The sequence below is a fragment of the Schistocerca americana genome, chromosome 7 (genome assembly GCF_021461395.2).
Source record: "Schistocerca americana isolate TAMUIC-IGC-003095 chromosome 7, iqSchAmer2.1, whole genome shotgun sequence".
Classification (NCBI taxonomy): Eukaryota; Metazoa; Arthropoda; class Insecta; order Orthoptera; family Acrididae; genus Schistocerca; species Schistocerca americana.
The window spans coordinates 271,036,107-271,056,963 of NC_060125.1; the positions used below are offsets into that span (position 1 = coordinate 271,036,107).

General features: G+C 41.5%; 1 protein-coding gene across 1 annotated transcript in view; it reads left to right on the forward strand.

Annotated features, from left to right (window-relative positions):
- Positions 1-201: 201 nt before the first annotated feature.
- LOC124622477 (myrosinase 1-like) overlaps positions 202-20,857 on the forward strand; it is a 59,203-nt gene continuing 38,547 nt past the window's right edge. Inside the window, exons 1-5 of the mRNA XM_047148185.1 lie at positions 202-345; positions 1,047-1,177; positions 6,229-6,363; positions 11,960-12,082; positions 12,166-12,346. Of these exons, the coding sequence (XP_047004141.1) occupies positions 210-345; positions 1,047-1,177; positions 6,229-6,363; positions 11,960-12,082; positions 12,166-12,346 (706 nt within the window). The 5' untranslated portion in view covers positions 202-209. The remainder of the gene's footprint in view (positions 346-1,046; positions 1,178-6,228; positions 6,364-11,959; positions 12,083-12,165; positions 12,347-20,857) is intronic.

The following is a 20,857-nucleotide window of genomic DNA, read 5'->3' on the forward strand; positions in this document are numbered from 1 at the left end:
CCGCACACCTCCGATAATATCGCTGAGAAGCACTTGTATGTTACAGCAGAGCCTATCTCTAACGATATGTATTGATTAACTGATGATAACAAAAATTTATCTAACTTAATTTATTGAGTTTTTGTAAACATCTTACGAAACTGCAGCGTAGCTACATTGTATATAGAGACCTGGAGAAGGTCACATAAAGGCATTGGACATCGCCAATCATGAAGTTGCTGATCGCCTTTGCGGCTGCGTTGGCCGTTGCTTCGGCACAGACAGCAGCTGACAGATTCCCAGATGACTTCATGTTCGGAGCTGCAACAGCAGCGTATCAGATCGAAGGAGCCTGGAATGAAGATGGTGAGTTCAGAACGACTAATGTATTCAGCAGAAATGTAACGAGAACTAAAGAAACTTTGTGTAAAAAAACATTCCATCATTAATTTCCGCGCATGTGGATTCACAGCCTCGATGCAACTTTTAAACGTTAAAACAATTTTAAGCATCCATCTTAGGCTGCAAAAATTCCTTATACAATATTACATTCATTGTATGATGTTTCATATTACATTATCAGGCAGTTTCGGCCCATACATTATTTTTTAAATGCAGCTACATGTTTAAAGATTGTCTAGTGCGACGCCAGTACGGGTCTGTGTGTGTGTGTGTGTGTGTGTGTGTGTGTGTGTGTGTATGAAGGAAGAGGAGGAACAAGTTTCTTTTCTCACGTAGGTAAAATAGTTTTGAAATTTGAAATTTGACACTTATACGAGCATCATCGACGAAACTGAATTTGAACGTTTCCACACACCGGAACTGCCCCGCAAATGTAATGTAATACATGAAGCAATAAAGGTCACCTTGTATAAAGAATCTGGCAGCCTACGTTGAATGCTTAAAATGGTTCTACCATATAAATGTTTAATTATGTTTACAATAACGTGTGGGGTCAATATGTTCCAAGTTGTTGCTAGGCGAAGACAAAGGGTCAATACTAAATTTTCATGAAAATATTTATTGTGAAATATTACTTACTGAACTGTTCTGCCATATCTGTACAGGGAAGGGAGAAAACATTCAGGACTACCTCTTCCACAACCATCCTGAATATACTGCAGGAGACACAGGGGACGTTGCCTGCGATTCTTACCACAAGTACAAGGAGGACGTGCAGATGCTCAAGGCCCTCAATGTGAGTACACTTTCGAAGCGAAGACGACCATCTTCTGCATTTCCCGATCGCAACGCGTCTCTCTTCATTTGTCATCAATTCATTCTTCACTGCAAAAAGTTGGTGATTTGTTTATTCTCCTTATGTGTCGCAGAAACAGTTCTATAGCTGTATAAAAGGGCAGTTTTTCTCGAAAACGAATGCTGTTTCATTTTCAGATATAAGCTCCTTTGAGTAAACATCTAAGGGTGAACTAAATGGTGAACTACAATTATGCGGAAACTAGTTGAATCTCAGAAAGTCTAATATGAAGAGGCACCACAGTTTCGGACTGATGTAGCATTCTCTCGAGCTACAGGAGAAAGAATGCCTCCGTATTCTCCAGGAGTTGGATGAAGCAAATAAAGTACAAGCAACATTCCAGCAGCAGTTCCCAATTTTATACTGCAACAGACAATGAACAACAAAGTAAAAGAAATTCGGTAATACAGAAACCAAAGGATCGTAAGTTTACGGTACAATGTAGAGAGATTATTATTTTTGGAACTAAGTCCAGAAATGGTTAAGAATGTTGAAGCAAACTGCTGTGTTCTTTCTAAAGAAACCATTCTAAAATTCGGGTTGATAGATTTGGCGAAACTCTGGAAAACATAGTTGTTCTGAAAAGGGTATCTGAACCCCGCTCCTCATATATATGAGTCAGTGCTTTAACCAGTGTGCCACAATCCCTTTCTTTCGGAACTTCGGACCAATTTTCATAGATGGTTACGTTGTTGTTGTTGTGGTCTTCAGTCCTGAGACTGGTTTGATGCAGCTCTCCATGCTACCCTACCCGGTGCAAGTTTCTTCACCTCCCAGTACCTACTGCAACCTACATCCTTCTGAATCTGCTTAGTGTATTCATCTCTTGGTCTCCCTCTACGATTTTTTCCCTCCACGCTGCCCTCCAATGCTAAATTTGTGATCCCTTGATGCCTCAGAACATGTCCTACCAACCGGTCCCTTCTTCTCGTCAAGTTGTGCCACAAACTCCTCTTCTCCCCAATTCTATTCAGTACCTCCTCGTTAGTTATGTGATCTACCCATCTAATCTTCAGCGTTCTTCTGTAGCACCACATTTAGAAAGCTTCTATTCTCTTCCTGTCCAAACTATTTATCGTCCATGTTTCACTTCCATACATGGCTACACTTCATACAAATACTTTCAGAACGACTTCCTGACACTTAAATCTATACTCGATGTTAACAAATTTCTCTTCGTCTGAAACGCTTTCCTTGCCATTGCCAGTCTACATTTTATATCCTTTCTACTTCGACCATCATCTGTTATTTTGCTCCCCAAATAGCAAAACTCCTTTACTACTTTAAGTGTCTCATTTCCTAATCTAATTCCCTCAGCAACACCTGACTTATTTCGACTACATTCCATTATCTTCGTTTTCCTTTTGTTGATGTTCATCTTATATCCTCCTTTCAAGACACTATCCATTCCGTTCAACTGCTCTTCCAAGTCCTTTGCTGTCTCTGACAGAATTACAATATCATCGGCGAACCTCAAAGTTTTTATTTCTTCTCCATGGATTTTAATACCTACTCCGAATTTTTCTTTTGTTTCCTTTACTGCTTGCTCAATATACAGATCGAATAACATTGGGGAGAGGCTACAACCCTGTCTCACTCCCTTCCCAACCACTGCTTTCCTTTCATGTCCCTCGACTCTTATAACTGCCATCTGGTTTCTGTACAAATTGTAAATAGCCTTTCGCTCCCTGTATTTTACCCCTGCCACCTTTAGAATTTGGAAGAGAGTATTCCAGTCAACATTCTCAAACGTTTTCTCTACGTCTACAAATGCTAGAAACGTAGGTTTGCCTTTCCTTAATGTTCCTTCTAAGATAAGTCGTAAGGTCAGTATTGCCTCACGTGTTCCAATATTGATGGTTACGTAAAGTCCTGAAATACGGAAGTACAGTCCTTCCCCATTCCTCAGTAGGTCTCGTGTGTTCAAATGTTCAAATGTGTGCGAAGTCTTATCGAACTTAACTGTTAAGGTCGTCAGTCCTAAGCTTACATACTACTTAACCTAAATTATCCTAAGGACAAACACACACACCCATGCCCGAGGGAGGACTCGAACCTCCGCTGGGACCAGCCGCACAGTCCATGACTGCAGCGCCTTAGACCGGGTCTCGTGTGTGCTTGGGCCGTGTTAGTGATTAGGGCTTGTAGAGTGTATTATGAGTGTTTTATGGTATACTACGGTCGATTATGAAAATGAAGATATGCCAGTCGAGGAAATGCAATGCTATCACACAGACTCCTCCTACTCCATATTGTCGACAGAGACTAGGAGCTTTAACGTCTCCGTGAGAATATCGTCGGCCGTGAGGGTTCAAACGACAGATACTCGGAAAGTTAAAAGTAATGGTTCCACTCGAAACGAATTAAAGTGAACCATTCAAATTGGGAAAATCTTCGAGTACGTAATTTCGATGAAGTAGTTGGGGAGAGAGAAATAATGTTTAAAATAACAAAGTGAATCGTTGTCGTGAAGAGAAACATGTAGGTCCAGTCACACATTAGCTGCTGAATGGGACTGAAAAACTGATGTCTTTTTATTATCTGGAATAACACACACAAAAAGCTAAGTGCCGACCTGGGGGTCACAGCAGCGAAAATTCGAACTGCATATGTAATTTTCTGTTATTCAGTTGATTCCTAAATTAATAAATTTAATATTATTTTCAAGCTGTCATCGCAGTCTCTGTCTTCTAATAAGTCTAGTAATCAGATGAAAAGACAATGGACTTACAGTTAGTGTTATTCATTATTATTTCCATGTCTATTTAGAAGGTCTTAAAACTGGAAATGCAACTTACATCTAATACCTACCAAATAAGAAGGTTTTCTCCCTTTTTCTTTTCTGCGTTTTCTTCTTACAAATTATTTTTTGTAGCTCCATACAATTTGACACTCTTATTGTGTCGCAGTTCCTTTTAACTTTGCCCGTTCTATTAGCCTTCATTCCCTTGAAAGATAGGTATATTTATTTTTCAGATCACGGGGGTGATGTTCCTGACATAAATAATCTCTTGATTTTCTTCCGTGTTTCTATATGTGTATAATTATTTTTGTGATTGTATTTGAACCAGTTTAGTCCGGGGACGTAGTTCTCTTGAAAGATAGGTGTGTTTATTTTTCAGATCACGAGGGTGATGTTCCTGACATAAATAAACTCTTGATTTTGTTCCGTGGTTCTATATGTGTATTATTATTTTTGTGATTGTATTTGAACCAATGTAGTCCAGGGACGTAGTTCTGACTCCGAAGAACTCACTTATGAACCCATAGGTTCACTGTTATTCCTCATGTATGCCTAATATACAGTAATTAGAATTAGTTCCCATTGCAGATGACACTAATATTGTCATCAAACCAAGCAAACAAACAGGAACAGAAACAGAATAAATGGTAATCAATGTACTTAAAAGTATCATTGGCTAGTTTTCTACGAATGATCTCATCCTCAGTATTAAAAGGACAAAACATATTCAGTTCTGCATAACTAGCGGTACTTCACCATGACAATGGCAAGAAAATAATAAATAGGGTCGAAACTTCGAACTTCTTAGGTATCCGTACTGATAATCATTTAAACTGAGAAAATTACATTTTTGAGCTCGTAAAAGAACCTAGATCAGCAACGGTTTCACTTAGAATCATTGCAAATCGAGGAGAGAGACAAATCATTAAGTTGAGATACTTTGCATGTTTAATTCAATAACGTCATGTAGAATAATGTTTGGGGTACCTCATCTTTAAGAAAGAAAGTCTTCATTGTTCATAAACGTCTTGTAAGAACAATGTGTGGTACTCAACCAGAACCATGTTGTAAACATCTGCTTAAGGAGTTGGGCACTCTGGCTACTGTTTCACAGTGTATTTATTCCCTCATGAAGTTTGTTGCAAATAATCCCCTACAGGTCTAAAGCAACAATGATGTACATAATTACAACACCAGAGGGTAAAATGACATTCATTAGTCGGCATTAAGGTTGTCTTAGCATAAAAAGTGCTGCCCAATGATGCAACTAAATTTTTGATCACTTACCCAGTGCCATGAAATGCCTCACAGGGAGTAAAGTAAAATTTGCAATCAAAGTCATTAAGTCTCTCCTTGACAACTTCTTCCGTTCCGTAGTAGAATTTTTATTGCTATAATATGTAAAACATGGTGTGATAGAAATTCCTAATCCACGTAAGTATATTTAAAAATTTACAAATTATTTTGCAATGCGAATGTAAAGTAACTCATTCCACATCATTACGATTTAACGTGCAAAATAATCCTTGGAATATGTGTCTTCAGCCTATCACTCCTTCCTTTTCCATTACTTAGAGCCAAAATCTGACTTCCACACAGCACGAGAGGCATAGTCATTACTTTGCTCAATTGCATAATAGCCTTTCTTCTTACTCAGTTCTTGTCCGCTAATAGCCATGGATCTTGTTGTTAGTCAAAATGGTACGTAGTTCTCTACTGAAATTCCTCGTCAGTTTGTACCGACTGAAATGTTATTACGCACCCAGTGACACGTAAGATGCGTGCTTGGTTCTTAAGTTTGTAATGTTCACTGTCGTATCCAATCATCTATTTGATAATTACAAGGTGCCCTTGTTGTTTATTACAGAACTTTACCTGTAACTTTTTTCGTTTCTATCACTGCGTATTTCTAAATCACTGTTCATAGTAAACATAGCTTTTCAGAGTGGTAAACAGTTTTGCAGGGTAATTTCATCTCATATTACCATATATACAACACATAAAAGTTGATATTATCTTAAATATTTTGTTTTTAAGTATCTGTTAGATAAAATGTAAATATATTTTTCACTCTTGACTAAGCTCGCTGATCTATAGTTTCCTGTACAATCAAGCTATCTTCTCCATTATTGGTTAAGCAGGTACTTAAAGCCTTATTCCGAAGTTCAGCATTAATATATGAACATCAAATATCAACTATTAATAGACAATCATTTTTCGGAGATATTAATATATTGTGCTTGAACAGGCGAACGTATACCGATTTTCGATTTCCTGGGCACGAGTGTTGCCTACCGGGGACGTTGACATTATCAACCAGCCTGGTATCGACTATTACAACAACCTCATCAACGAGCTACTCGCTAACGGAATTCAGCCGATGGTAAGTAAGAAGTAATATTATCCACAAACTTAAAGCAGTACAATAAACCTCTCTTGCCTATTGCAACACCTGCAGTTACTGTAGTACCGTAATGAAAATATGAATAAAAATGACACAGCTTTTTAACAGCTGTGACAAATTCTATAGACCACTCCCGATATCTGAAATTTTCCCTTACCTCACAAACGTACCAAGACTGAAATCCCTCATGCTGTCGGGTTATGTAATTCACTGTCCAATTGGGCATGGCTCATAAGCAACTCATTTCTTTTAAATAAAACAAGTTTACTGGGTCATGGTTAGAATTAGGGCTGAATGTTCCCGAAAATACTCTGACAAACAAGTAAATTCTGGGCATCTTTAACAGTACGGCAGGCGTTAGTGTACAGAGAGACCAGGAAAATCACAGTAGTTTCACACCATGCGATTGTGTTACCTTCTCTGTAAGTCAACAGTATACGAAGATGGACAGAAAGCACACGAACTTGGCAATCATCGAACAAAATGGTAACTAGCTAGTCCATTGTGTTAGTGAGAGTGGTATCAGAAATGTGACAGCTGATATTTCTTAGGGTACAGAGGAACGACACTGACTTGCAGTATGATGCCAAAAGAATCCAAGTAAACATAGTTGCTGACTGGATTATTAGACTCAGCACTACTCCACAGGATAAGAAAACAAGAATGAAAATCCGTACACATTATTTCCACTAGCAAACGGTTATCACAATTAGCAAACAAATGAGACGAAGTAAAACTGAAGGAAAGTAATAGATTAAGAATTGTCGTCGACGAGATGCGTACAGATATGACACCCAAATGAAATGAGGAAGGGTTGGGAATAGTGGAAACAATCGCCGCAGTCGATTTATGGAAAACTTAATTGGATTACGAGACAGAGTGTAGATCCTCTGTCTTCTAAACCTGAAACCAATATCATAAGCAATGATCCTTCACTCACGGTGAGTATCATGGTATTGTTTATAGTATAAGAAATATTAATAGATAGTTGGATAAGAGGTCAATAGTCGCTCTGTATCAGCAGTAAAAATTAATGGGCGGAAAATGAAGGGATTATGGACTCTTATACACCGAAGTGCCAAAGAAACTGCAATAGATATACAGAGATACGTAAACAAGTAGAACACGGCGCTGCGGTTGGCAACGCCTACATAAGACATCAAGTGTCTGGAGCAGTTGTTAGATCGGTTACTACTGCTAGAATGGCAGGTTATCAAGATTCAAATGAGTTTGAAAGTGGTGTTATAGCCGACGCACGAGCGATGGGACATAGTATCTCTAAGGCAGCAATGAAGCGGGGATTTTCCCGAACGACGATTTCATGAGAGTACCGTGAATATCAAAATTCCGGTAAAACATCAAATGTCCGATATCGCGGCAGCTCGAAAAATATCCTGCAATTACGGAACCAAGAACGATTGAAGATAATTGTTTAACGTAACAGAAGGGCAACTCTTCCGCAAATTGCTGTAGATTACAGTGCTGGGCCATCAACAAGTGTCACTGTGCGAACCATTATCACTACACGCCACAAAGCTTTACGCCTCGCCTGGGCCCTTCAACACCGACATTGGACTATTAATGACTGGAAATATAATGCCTGGTCGGACGAGTCCCGTTTCAAATTGGATATGTACGGGTATGGAGACAGCCTCATGAATCCAAGGACTCTGCATGTCAGCAAGGGACTGTCCAAGCTGGTGGATGCTCTGTAGTGATGTAAGGCGTTTGCAGTTGGAGTGATTTGGGACCCCTGATATCTCTAGATACGACTCTGACAGGTGACACGTACGTAGGCATTGTGTCTGATCACATGCATACATTCATGTCAATTGTGCATTCCAACGGAATTTCGCAATTCCAGGAGGCCAATGCGACACCCCACACGCCCAGAACTGGTACAGAGTGGCTACAGGAACATTCTTCTGAGTTTAAATACTTCCACTGCCCATCAAACTCCCCAGACATGAAGCATTATTGAGCATACCTGGGATACCTTGCAACGTGCTGATCAGAAGAGGACTCCACCCCCTAGTACCCTTACGAATTTATGGACAATCCTGCAGGATGCATGGTGCCAGTTCCCTCCAGCACCACTTCAGGCATTAGTCGAGTCCATGACATATCATGTTGCTGCACTTTTGCATGCTAGTGTGGCCCCCTTACGATATTAGGCAGATGTATCAGTTTCTTTGGCTCTTCATTGTATAATCTTGTACGGATAGAAAATGGGGCAGTGGTATAAGTATAAATAAGTAGTTCAATATTTCATATTCTCAATAACTGTGATAGCCTTTTTAGTTTTGCGTAATTTACGAACCTAGTGTTTGGACAACCACAGAATAACTGAATGTAGCATCATAAGGAAATTAACTCGCGTGTGGTACTTTCATGTCATGTTTCGTCAGTCACAAGTGCAGATGATGCTGTTTTGACGAAAACGTGTTTGTTTAACGAAGACTTTGTGTTGCATAAGGCAATTAGAGAACAGAGTGCTAAATATAGCTCCAACACGAAGCGTCCTGCATATAACCATCGCTTTCCAATCAACAGATCATGTAAGCTGTGCACCGTATATGTACCCCATTGTGGAAAGGAGGTTGAACCAAAAACATCAACACATAATCTGGTCAACAGGAACTCTACACCAACAGTTCTTCTACTGTTCAGGCGAACTGTATGTGGTACTAGTTTCCTTCACAGGCTGAATTCGAACAGATATTGCAGTTCGCTATACGGCGCACTAGTTCGCTCTCTGTCTCTGTTATGGAGGTGACAGCCTATTTCCGTACCAGGAATTCTCAGCACTTGTTAATCCTCTTCACATTAACGGAACATGTACAAAAAGTGTGCTAAAAGTAGGAGAAAGTGAGCAAAAGTTACGCATTTCGGATATACCCCGCAATATTAACCACTGACCCTGAAATATATTATGCACTGAAATGCCGTTCTTGTTGTTGTGTCGTATCGAAAGTACACTCTCTGGCACAATGGTTGTTGCTTTTATTTGCTCCAGAAGGAGATGAAGTGGAGCTGTAGCGTACAAAGTGTTAGCTCACTTAATTACAATATAGATGTGAAGATTTACTTAACTTCGTATGTTCCACTTCTACAGCAATGTTATGAGTATTTACAATTATCTCTGAACAGAAAACGTCACTTGATACACTGAGTTTTACAGTCTCCAGTGGAAGAAAGACCGAGCTAATGTTCATATAAAATTCTTCCTAAGACGTTTAATATACAGATGGCCTGTCCAAGACGATGCTGCCGTGTTGATCGTTGACTGCGATCTTGGCCGAACCATAAGTAGACCATCGACTATGTCGGCCTAGCGAAGCCCTAACAGATGTGGCTACGACGTTGTTTCTCATTTATCATTTGCAGCATGCAGCGATTAAACTTTTCCTTGGTTGTCAACCTTGCTTTGGGGCCCCGCTCTTCATATGGCGCCACACTTGTCAAACAATATTCTAGATCATAAAGGGAAAACCTTCTGGGAAATGTAAAGATGTAAGTTCATTCCCACTCTAGCACAAGATTTTAGTATTGAGAAGACAAATATACATGTTATGATTAAATCGTTTTCTGGTAGGAAGTTTTCAGCCTGGCAATGGCTTGAGCTCAAATTGTGAAACTTTTTAATGGTACCACAGCCATCACTGTAGGCGTAACAGACTGTCTGGGTGTGTTGCAGAAAGATCACAAGATTTTATGTTGATTTATGCACATTTACGCAGTCTGTTTGCAGTTTATAGATGAACAGACATTTCTTTCACATCGAGAAGTGCTGAACCAGCTATATTCAATGAAATCATGTAAATGTCATCCAGACGTAACTATTTCGTAGATCTATTTGTCCACAACCAATGGTCATTTTATATATTGTTTTCCAATGCACTGCCAGCCTTCGAGCGAACAACACAAGAAAATATCAGCCACTGATGTCGTCGACACCCATTTAGCGTCAGCACACAGGTGCCACGGTCAACAAATTCATACCTACGTGGAGTGATCTGTGCTATGTACTCACCAGAAAAATCCTAAAGTAGGGGAGACCAGGAAACCCACTGAGGTAAATAGCAAAGTAATTTTCCGAACTCGTGTATGTTTGACATCTTCGCAAGCAGTTGAAGTTATTAGAACCACAACTAGTTGTTTGAACCATAACTGGGAATCAGTCCACCAAACTCCTGTTCGCACTCCTATAATTACATGAATCAGCTGCGAATGCTGCAAGATTTTCTTTGATAAGACCACGACCGATTTCAGTCCCTATCCTTTCTCCGAATGACCAAGAGTCCCGCTCTCTGACTGTCTTTCTTGCATTCTGTTTGGTGTCATTCCCACTGTTTAGATGTCCAGCAGTTTGGTATTTGGAATTCTCTTTTGCCTTTGCACAACATACATAATAGATGGTAAAAGCTACGCAATGAAATGTGTCCGCACAATATTTGTCCACCATTTACTGCACTGTTAGCATCCATTGACTGTTCCTGCTAACCCTCATCTCTGCAAACAAGATTACATTTTGCAACGGCCTTTCACTAACATTACTAACCTCAAGGTTTAAATGATTATACACCCGTTTCTCGTCGAAGTCATTATTCTCTTTTTTATTATAATATACGTTAAGATTTATCACAAATCTCTGAAACACAAGTTAAGAAAAAAAGTATACAAAAACCATTAACAAACTTCCAGCCTGAGTTACTGTTGCAGAATCCCGCAACACTTCAGGCATACTTATGTGATTATCTTTGTTGCTGTTGTCGTTGTTGCGGTCTTCATCTCGAAAACTGGTTTGATGAATTCTAGCAATCATCTTCATTTCCGAATAATTACTTCAAGCCACATCTATTTGGGCCTACTTACTTTGCTCATTTCTTGGTGTCCCTCGGCATTTTTAATCATCCACACTTCCCTCCAATACTAAAATGACGAATCCTTGGTGTCTGAGAATGTGCCCTATCAACCGATCCCTTCTGTGAGTCAAGTTATACCCCAAATTTCTTTCCTCCCCAGTTCAACTCTCGGTCTCCCAGTAATTTCCGCGACCTCCTCATCCAGTCTTCATCATTCTTCTTCCTGATGACGTCATTCTCCTGAGTAGAGACCAACCGGAGGTCTGAATGGGATACTGTTTTACGTTCGAAATATTTTACCCAACAGAATTCCATCATCATTTAACCACACATTAAACGAACATGTTCTCGGGAAAACTAGCGTCTGAAGTTTGTACCTGCCTTCAGCCATTTGCAGTACCTGTGCAGCAAGGCCGTGTTGGATGATGTTACAAGTTCAGATCACTCATTCATCTAGACTGATGTCCCTGCAGCTACTGAAATGACTGCTGTCCCTCTTCAGGAATCACATGCTTTTCTGCCCTCTCCACAGATACCCCTTCATTGTGGTCGATCCTATGGTACAGCTATATGTATCGCTGAGGCATGGAAGCCAACCCATCTCGGCAATGTCTGTGGTTAGTGGGCAGGTTTCTCAGTACTTGACAAAAAAATGGTGAATTTTGTTAACGCTACATCATACGTTTCACGCTCTAGTATGTCGTCTACAGGTGACTATGTACCACTGGGACCTGCCCCAAGCACTGCAGTACATCGGAGGCTGGCCCAACGAGTTGCTGGCAGACTACTTCGTTGAATACGCCAGGGTACTGTTTGAAAACTTCGGAGATAGGGTAAGTAAGAATTTCAGAGTGTTTATAGGCTAACAACACGTTCACTTCGTCTAGGAGCTTGATGGTACTGTATGGTTTCACAGGTGAAATGGTGGGTTACATTCAACGAGCCAGCTACCTTCGTGCATGGCAACACAGATGTGAGGATGGCCCCCTCCCAACCTGCCAAAGGCATCGGCGACTACCTGGCGGCACATACCATCATCAAAGCCCACGCGCGCGTCTGGCACCTCTACGATGAGCAGTTCAGAGCCTCTCAAAATGGTTAGTGCCTCAAGACAAATATGATGTCACCTGATGCTTATAACCATTACGTTATCTGATCAAAAGTAGACATAAATACAAGCGGGCCTACTCTTTGCCTTTGTCATGACTGAACTCTCCTGTCGACACGTTTAATGAGATCTGTGAATGTCTCTGGTGGCTTGGTAGCCCATCCCCAAAAGTCGAAACCAGAGACGATAGTGATGGTGGACAATAGACTATGGACTGAAGCCGACATTCTGACTTATTCAAAAGGATTCAGGACAAAACTGCGAAGGCCAGGCCATTCCATGAATGTTATCGGCCACAAACCATCACCATACAGATGCTGATTTATAACAGGGAGACCTGTCACGCTGCTACAGTCATCGTTTCTGAACTATTTCTGTACTGTATGCAATACGCAATGCAGTAAACTGGCCTCATACACTATGTAATCAAAATATCCTGACATCTCCAAAAGCATACATATTCAATAATGGTGCAGTGTGCTGCCACATACTGCCAGGTACTCCATATCGGTGACCTCAGTAATCATTAGACAACGTGAGAGAGCAGAATGGGGCGCTCCGCGGAACTCACGGACTTCGAACGTGGTCAGGTGATTGGGTGCCACTTGTGTCATAAGTCTGTTCGTGAGATTTCCACACTCCTAAACATCCCTAGCTCCACTGTTTTTCGATGTGAAGCGACACGTACAGTACAAAAGCATACGGCCCAACCTCGTCTGTTGACTGACAGCGACCTCCGACAGTTGAAGAGAGTCGTAATGTTTAATAGGCAGACATCTATCCACACCATGAGACAGGAATTCCAAACTGCATCAGGATCCACTGAAAGTACTACGACAATTAAGCGGGAGGTGAGAAAACTTGGATTTCATGGTCGAGCGGCTACTCGTAAGCCACACATCACGCCGGTAAATGTCAAACGACACCTCGCTTGGTGTAAGGAGCGTAAACACTGGACGACTGAACAGGGGAAAAAAGTTGTGTGCAGTGAAGAACCACTGTATACAATGTGGCGATCCGATGGCATGGTGTGGGTATGGCGAATGCCCGGTGAACTTCATCTGTCAGCGTATGTATTGCCAACAGTAAAATTCGGAGGCTGTGGTGTTATGGTGTGGTCGTGGTTTTCATGGAGGGGCTTGCACCCCTTGTTGTTGTGTGTAGCACTGTCACAGCTTCCCACTATTAAAGAGCAAAAAAATGGCTCTGAGCACTATGGGACTTAACATCTGAGGTCATCAGTCCCCTAGAACTTAGAACTACTTAAACCTAACTAACCTAAGGACATCACACACATCCATACCCGAGGCAGGATTCGAACCTGCGACCGTAGCGGTAGCGCAGTTTCAGACTGAAGCGTCTAGAACCGCTCGGCCACACCGGCTGGCTGTTGAAGAGCAATTCGGGGATGGTGATTACATCTTTCAACACGATCGAGTACCTGTTCATAATGCACGGCCTGAGGCGAAGTGGTTACACGACAATAACATCGCTGTAATGGACTGGTCTGCACAGGGTGCTTACCTGTATCGTATAGAACACCTCTGGGATGTAGGAGAATGCCAACTTCGTGCCAGGCTTCACCGACCGACCTACATCTCCAGAATGCAGTACTCTGTGAGAATGGGCTGTCATACCCCAAGAACCTTCCAGCATGTGACTGATCGTATGTCTGCCAGAGTGGAAACTGTCGTTAAGGATAAGAGTGGGCCAACACCATAGTGAATTCCAGCCTTACCGATAGAGGGTACCACAAACTAGTAAGTCATTTTCAGCCAGGTATCCGGATACTTTTGATCACATAGTGTATCTCGTCCCACTCGGCATTTTACTAAGCGATATTAAGGCGACTGGACCATAACCACCAAAAATATCCCTGTACCCTAACACTAGTCCCATCAAAGCTCACCTTTATCACCTCACACATCTACAGTTAACGTTCTTCAATTATACACCAAATCCAAACTCTTGCATCGGATTGCCGCTCCTTACAGCGATTCATTACTGCAAATCACTAGTTTTCGATCATCGAGAGTCAAGTGGCGTAGGTCTTTACACACCTCCATCGCCACTTAGCACTTGTTAAAAAAATTTATGGCTTTTGAGGAGCTACTTGAGCATCGTAGGCCATTCTTTAACCTCCACAGACACAGCCAAAGTGCTAGGTTGACTGCTGGTAGCAGTTTAGAGCTCATGAACGATTTCATCCGCTGATTGCATTTCTCTTTTTTTCAATTTATTTGCATTTGGTTCGTGCCCATTCAGAAATAGAAAGACGATACTACAGTGTATTGCGACGGTGTTCTTGTCAGCTACGACGATTTATTAAGTGGTATTAAGGGGACTGCGCCATAACCACAAAAAATACAGGGTGAGTCACCTAACGTTACCGCTGGATATATTTCGGAAACCACAACAAATACTGACGAACCGATTCCACAAACCGAACGTGACGAGAGGGGCTAGTGTAATTGTTTAATACAAACCATACAAAAATGCACGGAAGTATGTTTTTTAACACAAACCTACGTTCTTTTAAACGGAACCACGTTAGTTTTGTTAGCAAATCTGAACATATAAACAAATACGTAATAAGAGCCGTTTGTTGCATTGTAAAATGTTAATTACATCTGGAGATATTGTAACCTAAAGTTGACGCTTGAAACCTCCGACGTTCAGTTGAGTGTTGCAACAAACACGAGCCACGGTCGGCGAGTAGCATCTGCAGGGACATGTTTACGATGACGGCCGTGTTTATGAGTGTGTCTGTAGTGCACTGTTGTGGTTTGGTCTAGCTGTCGCAGTGTCCGCATGTAGCGCTTGCTGCTATTGTTATTCTGCATTCGTCTCCGCACGCAGACCAACTGTAGTACACCGTGTTACCAGACGTCTGTGATAGTGTAGTGTTGTAGGGACTGTGACCATGGTTGTGTTCGAACTCTGAAAAGGCGGAGATGATACTCATCTATGGCGAGTGTCGACGAAATGCAGCTGAAGCCTGCAGGTTGTATGCAGAAAGGTACCCGGACAGAGAGCATCCAACGTGCCGCACATTGCAAAACATCTACCGCCAACTGTATGCAACAGGTATGGTCGTAGCACGCAAACGGGTCCGTAACAGGCCCGTCACAGGAGAAGCGGGTGCAGTTGGTGTGTTAGCTGCTGTTGCCATGAACCCACACATGAGTACACGGGACATTGCGAGAGCCGGTGGACTGAGTCAAAGTAGAGTCGTGCGCATACTGCATCGTCACCGCTTTCACCCGTTTCATGTGTCGCAATTACACGGTGATGACTTTAATCATCGAGTGCAATTCAGTCAATGGGCATTAACAGAGAATGCGTTGCAGCTCTGCCTTTTTACCGATGAAGCGGGTTTCACAAACCACGGGGCAGTGAATCTACGGAACATGCATTGCTGGTCCGTAGACAATCCTCGCTGGCTCAGACAGGTAGAGCGACAGCGACCGTGGACTGTAAATGTATGGTGCGGAATCATTGGCGACCACCTCATTGGTCCTCACTTCATTGCAGGGGCCCAAACAGCTGCAACACACATCGCGTTTCTACAGAATGATATGCCAACGTTGCTCGAAAATGTCCCACTGGAAACGCGTCGACGTATGTGGTATCAGCATGATGGTGCACCTGCACATTCCGCAATTAACACTAAACTGACCCTTGACAGGATGTTCGACGGGCGTTTCATAGGACGTGGAGGACGCATAAATTGGCCAGCCCGTTCTCCTGATCTTACACCTCTGGACTTCTTTCTGTGGGGTACGTTAAAGGAGAATGTGTACCGTGATGTGCCTACAACCCCAGAGGATATGAAACAACGTATTGTGGCAGCCTGCGGCGACATTACACCAGATGTACTGCGGCGAGTACGACATTCATTACGCCAGAGATTGCAATTGTGTGCAGCAAATGATGGCCACCACATTGAACATCTATTGGCCTGACATGACGGGACACACTCTATTCCACTCCGTAATTGAAAACGGAAACCACAAGTGTACGTGTATCTCACCCCTCACGGTAATGTACATGTGCGTCAGTGAAAAAGACCAATAAAAAGGTGTTAGCATGTGGACGTAATGTGCTGTTCCAGTCTCTTCTGTACCTAAGGTGCATCACCGTTTCCTTTGGATCCCTACGTGATTCGGTGCTCTCCGATACACACAATCGATCAGCGGAGGAGTGGTACTCAAGCGTCAACTTTAGGTTACAATATCTCCGGATGTAATTAACATTTTACAATGTAACAATCGGCACTGATTACGTATTTGTTTATATGTTCAGATGTGCTAACAAAACTAACGGGGTTCCATTTAAAAAAACGTAGGTTTGTGTTAAAAAACATTCTTCCGCGCATTTTTTTATGGTTTGCATTAACCAATTACACTAGCCCCTCTACTCACGTTCGGTCTGTGTAATCGATTCGTCAGTATTTGATGTGGTTTACGAAATATATCCAGCGGTAATGTTAGGTGACTCACCCTGTATAAGCGTACTGTGACGCTAGTCCCTTCAAAGCTCACTTCTACCACTTCACACATTTACATGTAACGTTCTTCAAGTATTCATCAAACCCAAACCCATCCATCGGACTGCCGCTGCTTACAGCGATTTATTACTGAAAATCACTAGTTTTCGATCATCGAGAGTCTAGTGGCGTAAGTCTCTATACACCTCCAACGCCACTTAGTACTGATTACAAAAATTTGTAGATTCCCATGCTTAACCAAGACATCTTTAGTTACGATACACCAATAATCAAAACTTTGTGACCACTGCTCGTTGTGAAATTGAATGTTCGTGGTTAGGTTGCGGAAATGATGCAACAACGGTAGTATATAAGCGAAGTAGGGACAATCGAGGAACTATTCTAGCGACGTTAAAAACCGCAGATGGGAACATACATTGACATTAGTAACTGTGACGAATTGAAGATTGTTATGGCTGAGCACCTAGCAACAATCATCTTGGAACAGTGAAGGTGGTCAGCTGTTTGCATCTGGTATCGTGAGAATAAAAATTAGTAGAAGGTGCCATCTCTAACAGGTTCCTCACAAAATACAATACTGGGTAGGCATAAGTATTTTGGAGAATACTGAAGAACGGTGCTTATCGTTTTAAATCGGTCTCTTACGCAGACGACTCATATGAGTTCTCATACGTACCCACGACTTCGTCAGTTGCGATCGCAGGTGGTACGGGATAATCGAGAATGAGCCGTGGTTCAATTGAAACTATTCAGCTGGTAGAATGAATCACATGCCTTGTCACACCAGGTCGATGGACTGTCCAGGTAAGCCATCATCGACACGCCATTGATGCAGCCTGCTGGGCATAGCATTCTGCCATTGACGGCGGGGGATTCATCTGGCTTTCCATGGGACATGAGGTAGTAAACTAATGCAAGTGACAGCATTCGACTAGGTGAACATTCTTGACGACCACCTGCAACTATTCATTATTAATGTTTTCCCTGATGGCGTTGTTATCTTCCATAGGACAAGTGTTCATTAAATGGAGCCGTAGTTGTGCTACAGAGGTTTGAGGAACATGATAGCGAACTCGCATTGGTGTGTTGGTCGCTGAATTTGTCTGATCTTAATCTGATGGAAAACATGTGGGATTCTATCAGGTGACAGCTTAGCTGCCACAAACTACCAACCCATAACATAGAGAAACTTAGTGACGTGTGCGTAGACCTCTAGTGACAAATTCCTTGAGAAACCTTCCAATGATTTGCCGAATCGATGCAGAATCGATGTTGTGTTGCGTTCCAAAGTTTAATAAACACGCTGTTAAGCAGGAGGCTATAATGTATTGCATCATTAGGTCCGTGTAAAATATGGTAGGAAGCCATATTTTACACTCCATGACAGTTCTCAAAGAACACCTAAGTGCACCTATCGCCATTAGAATAAGAGTCGTTTACACAGATGTTTCTCGTACTGACAACGGTGGCATCGTTGCACATGGCCTCCTCGAGAATATGTTAAGTGATGGGGAGCAACACTGTTCCATTATTGCTCGTTCTTTACCCTTACGTCAAGAAGAATTGTCGGGGCATGGTCAGTGGCACAGACATCTTTCTCGATTGCGACTCTGTAATAGCCTCTGCTCTACTAGAAGACAGAGAGTGAACCGTCACTCTACTGTGATCAGTGATTGGAGGAACCAACTTCTCACATGTGAAGAGTCAATTAACAGGCAATTTTAGTCCTACAATAGCAGCCTAGTGTGTGTAGCGTTCCTCACACAATTATAACCAAAATCTGGTGTGATTGGATGGAGCATTCACTTGACTCGATGAGAAGTGTTCTCTGAAACATAAATGATCTTTTGCTCAGTTCCTGTTATCAAAAGTATCTGGGCCAATATTTAAGGTATGTTGACATTCATATCAGGCGAATACCGTGCCTCAGAGGTTGGCATTTATTGCCCTAACTTATCTAAACGAATCCATGTCAAGTCGTTATCCTGTAGCAAAGGTGTAGTGCATCTCATTACTACTGTCATATTTGACTTAGAATATAAACACCGCCGCGCGGGATTAGCCGAGCGGTCTGAGGCGCTGCAGTCATGGGCTGTGCGGCTGGTCCCGGCGGAGGTTCGAGTCCTCCCTCGGCCATGAGTGTGTGTGTTTGTCCTTAGGATAATTTATGTTAAGTAGTGCGTAAGCTTAGGGACTGATGACATTAGCAGTTAAGTCGCATAAGATTCACACACAATTGAACATTTGAACAATATAAACACCAGTGGCATTTCTTCGCCTTTGCTGTGAAGCATCCATCAGACAGGGAGTATGTTGGGATGGTGTGGTTGCCCACCAGCTGAGGCGTCCATCACTGAATCTGCGAGTGGGTTGCAGCATTGCAGTACTTTAGGCCTACTACATGGTCTTTCAGTTTGATAGAAACTATGACGACCCATGTCATCAACAACTTGGTGCCCACAGAAATGAACATCTGATGGTAATTTGCATCGAATTAAGGTGCTACACAAAGTAAGACGTGAAAAACGAAGTACTCTCCCAATCTGAAAATCGGACAACCACAACATAGTGATGGTAAACGGCAATGAAGCCTGAATGTTGCACATTGCGCTCTGCTAATCTGCTATAGGCCTGTACAAAATTTCACGATGTCGCAGTCATGCTAACGTATTTCAACTGTCGTGGCAAAGGAGAGATCTTTCTCCAAAAGATAAGGTATCTCTATCTCATTTTTTGTGAGTGTTTGTGTTTTGTTGTTTGGAACGTAGCTACTGGCAAATCAAAATATCAAAAGAACAGCAAGAACTTTTACAATTAACGCAAAAGGGCAGGATTTTTCCTAATAGATGAACGTAGGGTAAGAAACTGAAATCTATACATGAAGAAAAAATGGCGAGGATTATTATTTCTCCGTGAACGAAGTTCGAAAGACAGTCGTGTACTCCACAGAAAACAGCATGCATCGGCTTAGTACTTTTTATATGTCTAGTTATCTTGGTGTACTTCAAACTTTCTTTCTAATATCGAGTATGGTGTCATCCTCAAAGATGTAATGAAATATCAAGTGACTGACTTGGGAACACCATCGCATCATATTCTAGTATACTCGAGCACTTGTACACAAAATAATAGTTCTTAAAATCACCAATTGAAGAGACAACTAAATGACAATTTTTACTGAACCAGTGTTATTTAAGAGTTTGCCTTGGTAATCATAAAGTTTATATTTTGGGTCGGATTTGCTGGCTCTATTCTTAAAGTAATCATCCTCAGACAATACCGAATTTTCTTTGCTGTTTGATCTACTTACTGAGCAGAGGGCAGTAGATATCTTATTTGATTGAAAAATTTTCATCTTATATTTTGCGTATGTTGGGTGTTTTAGAACTAGGGAAAAAGTTCCGCATTGGTTCATCAAACTTCCAGCAATCTAGAAGCATAAGGCAGTCCTCGATAACTATGGAAGAACTCACAACTTGAGCGGAATGTTGCAAAAATCAGGATGTCGTAGGGTCGTAATTATATCTTTTAATTATATTTGCACATGAAACAAGTCTCATTCCCAAATGAGAATCGTGCTGCAAATACTTTAACGAACCCTCAGTAGATTACCAAGAATAAGTTGTTGCTTATCTGGAATAGAACATGATGCATCGAGTTTTAGTCAAGGAATTCAAGAAGAAGTTAAATATTATTATGTACTTGACATTTTAAGTAAACAGAACATTTTAAGTTCCTTTCATTCTACAATCTAAATTTTTACCAGTACATCTTGAATTATGTAGTGATGCGCATAAATGGCAATGGTAGAGTAATCTCTTGTTCTGAAGTATGAACCGATAGCAAACAAGTAAATAATCTCTCGTGAGCTTACAGATGAAGAATGAAAATTCTGAGTATATTATTTATTATGGTACTTTTTTGTATTACCACATAATACTTTCACAGAACAACATTAATTTTTTCCTATTTATGTCAAGAAACACATCA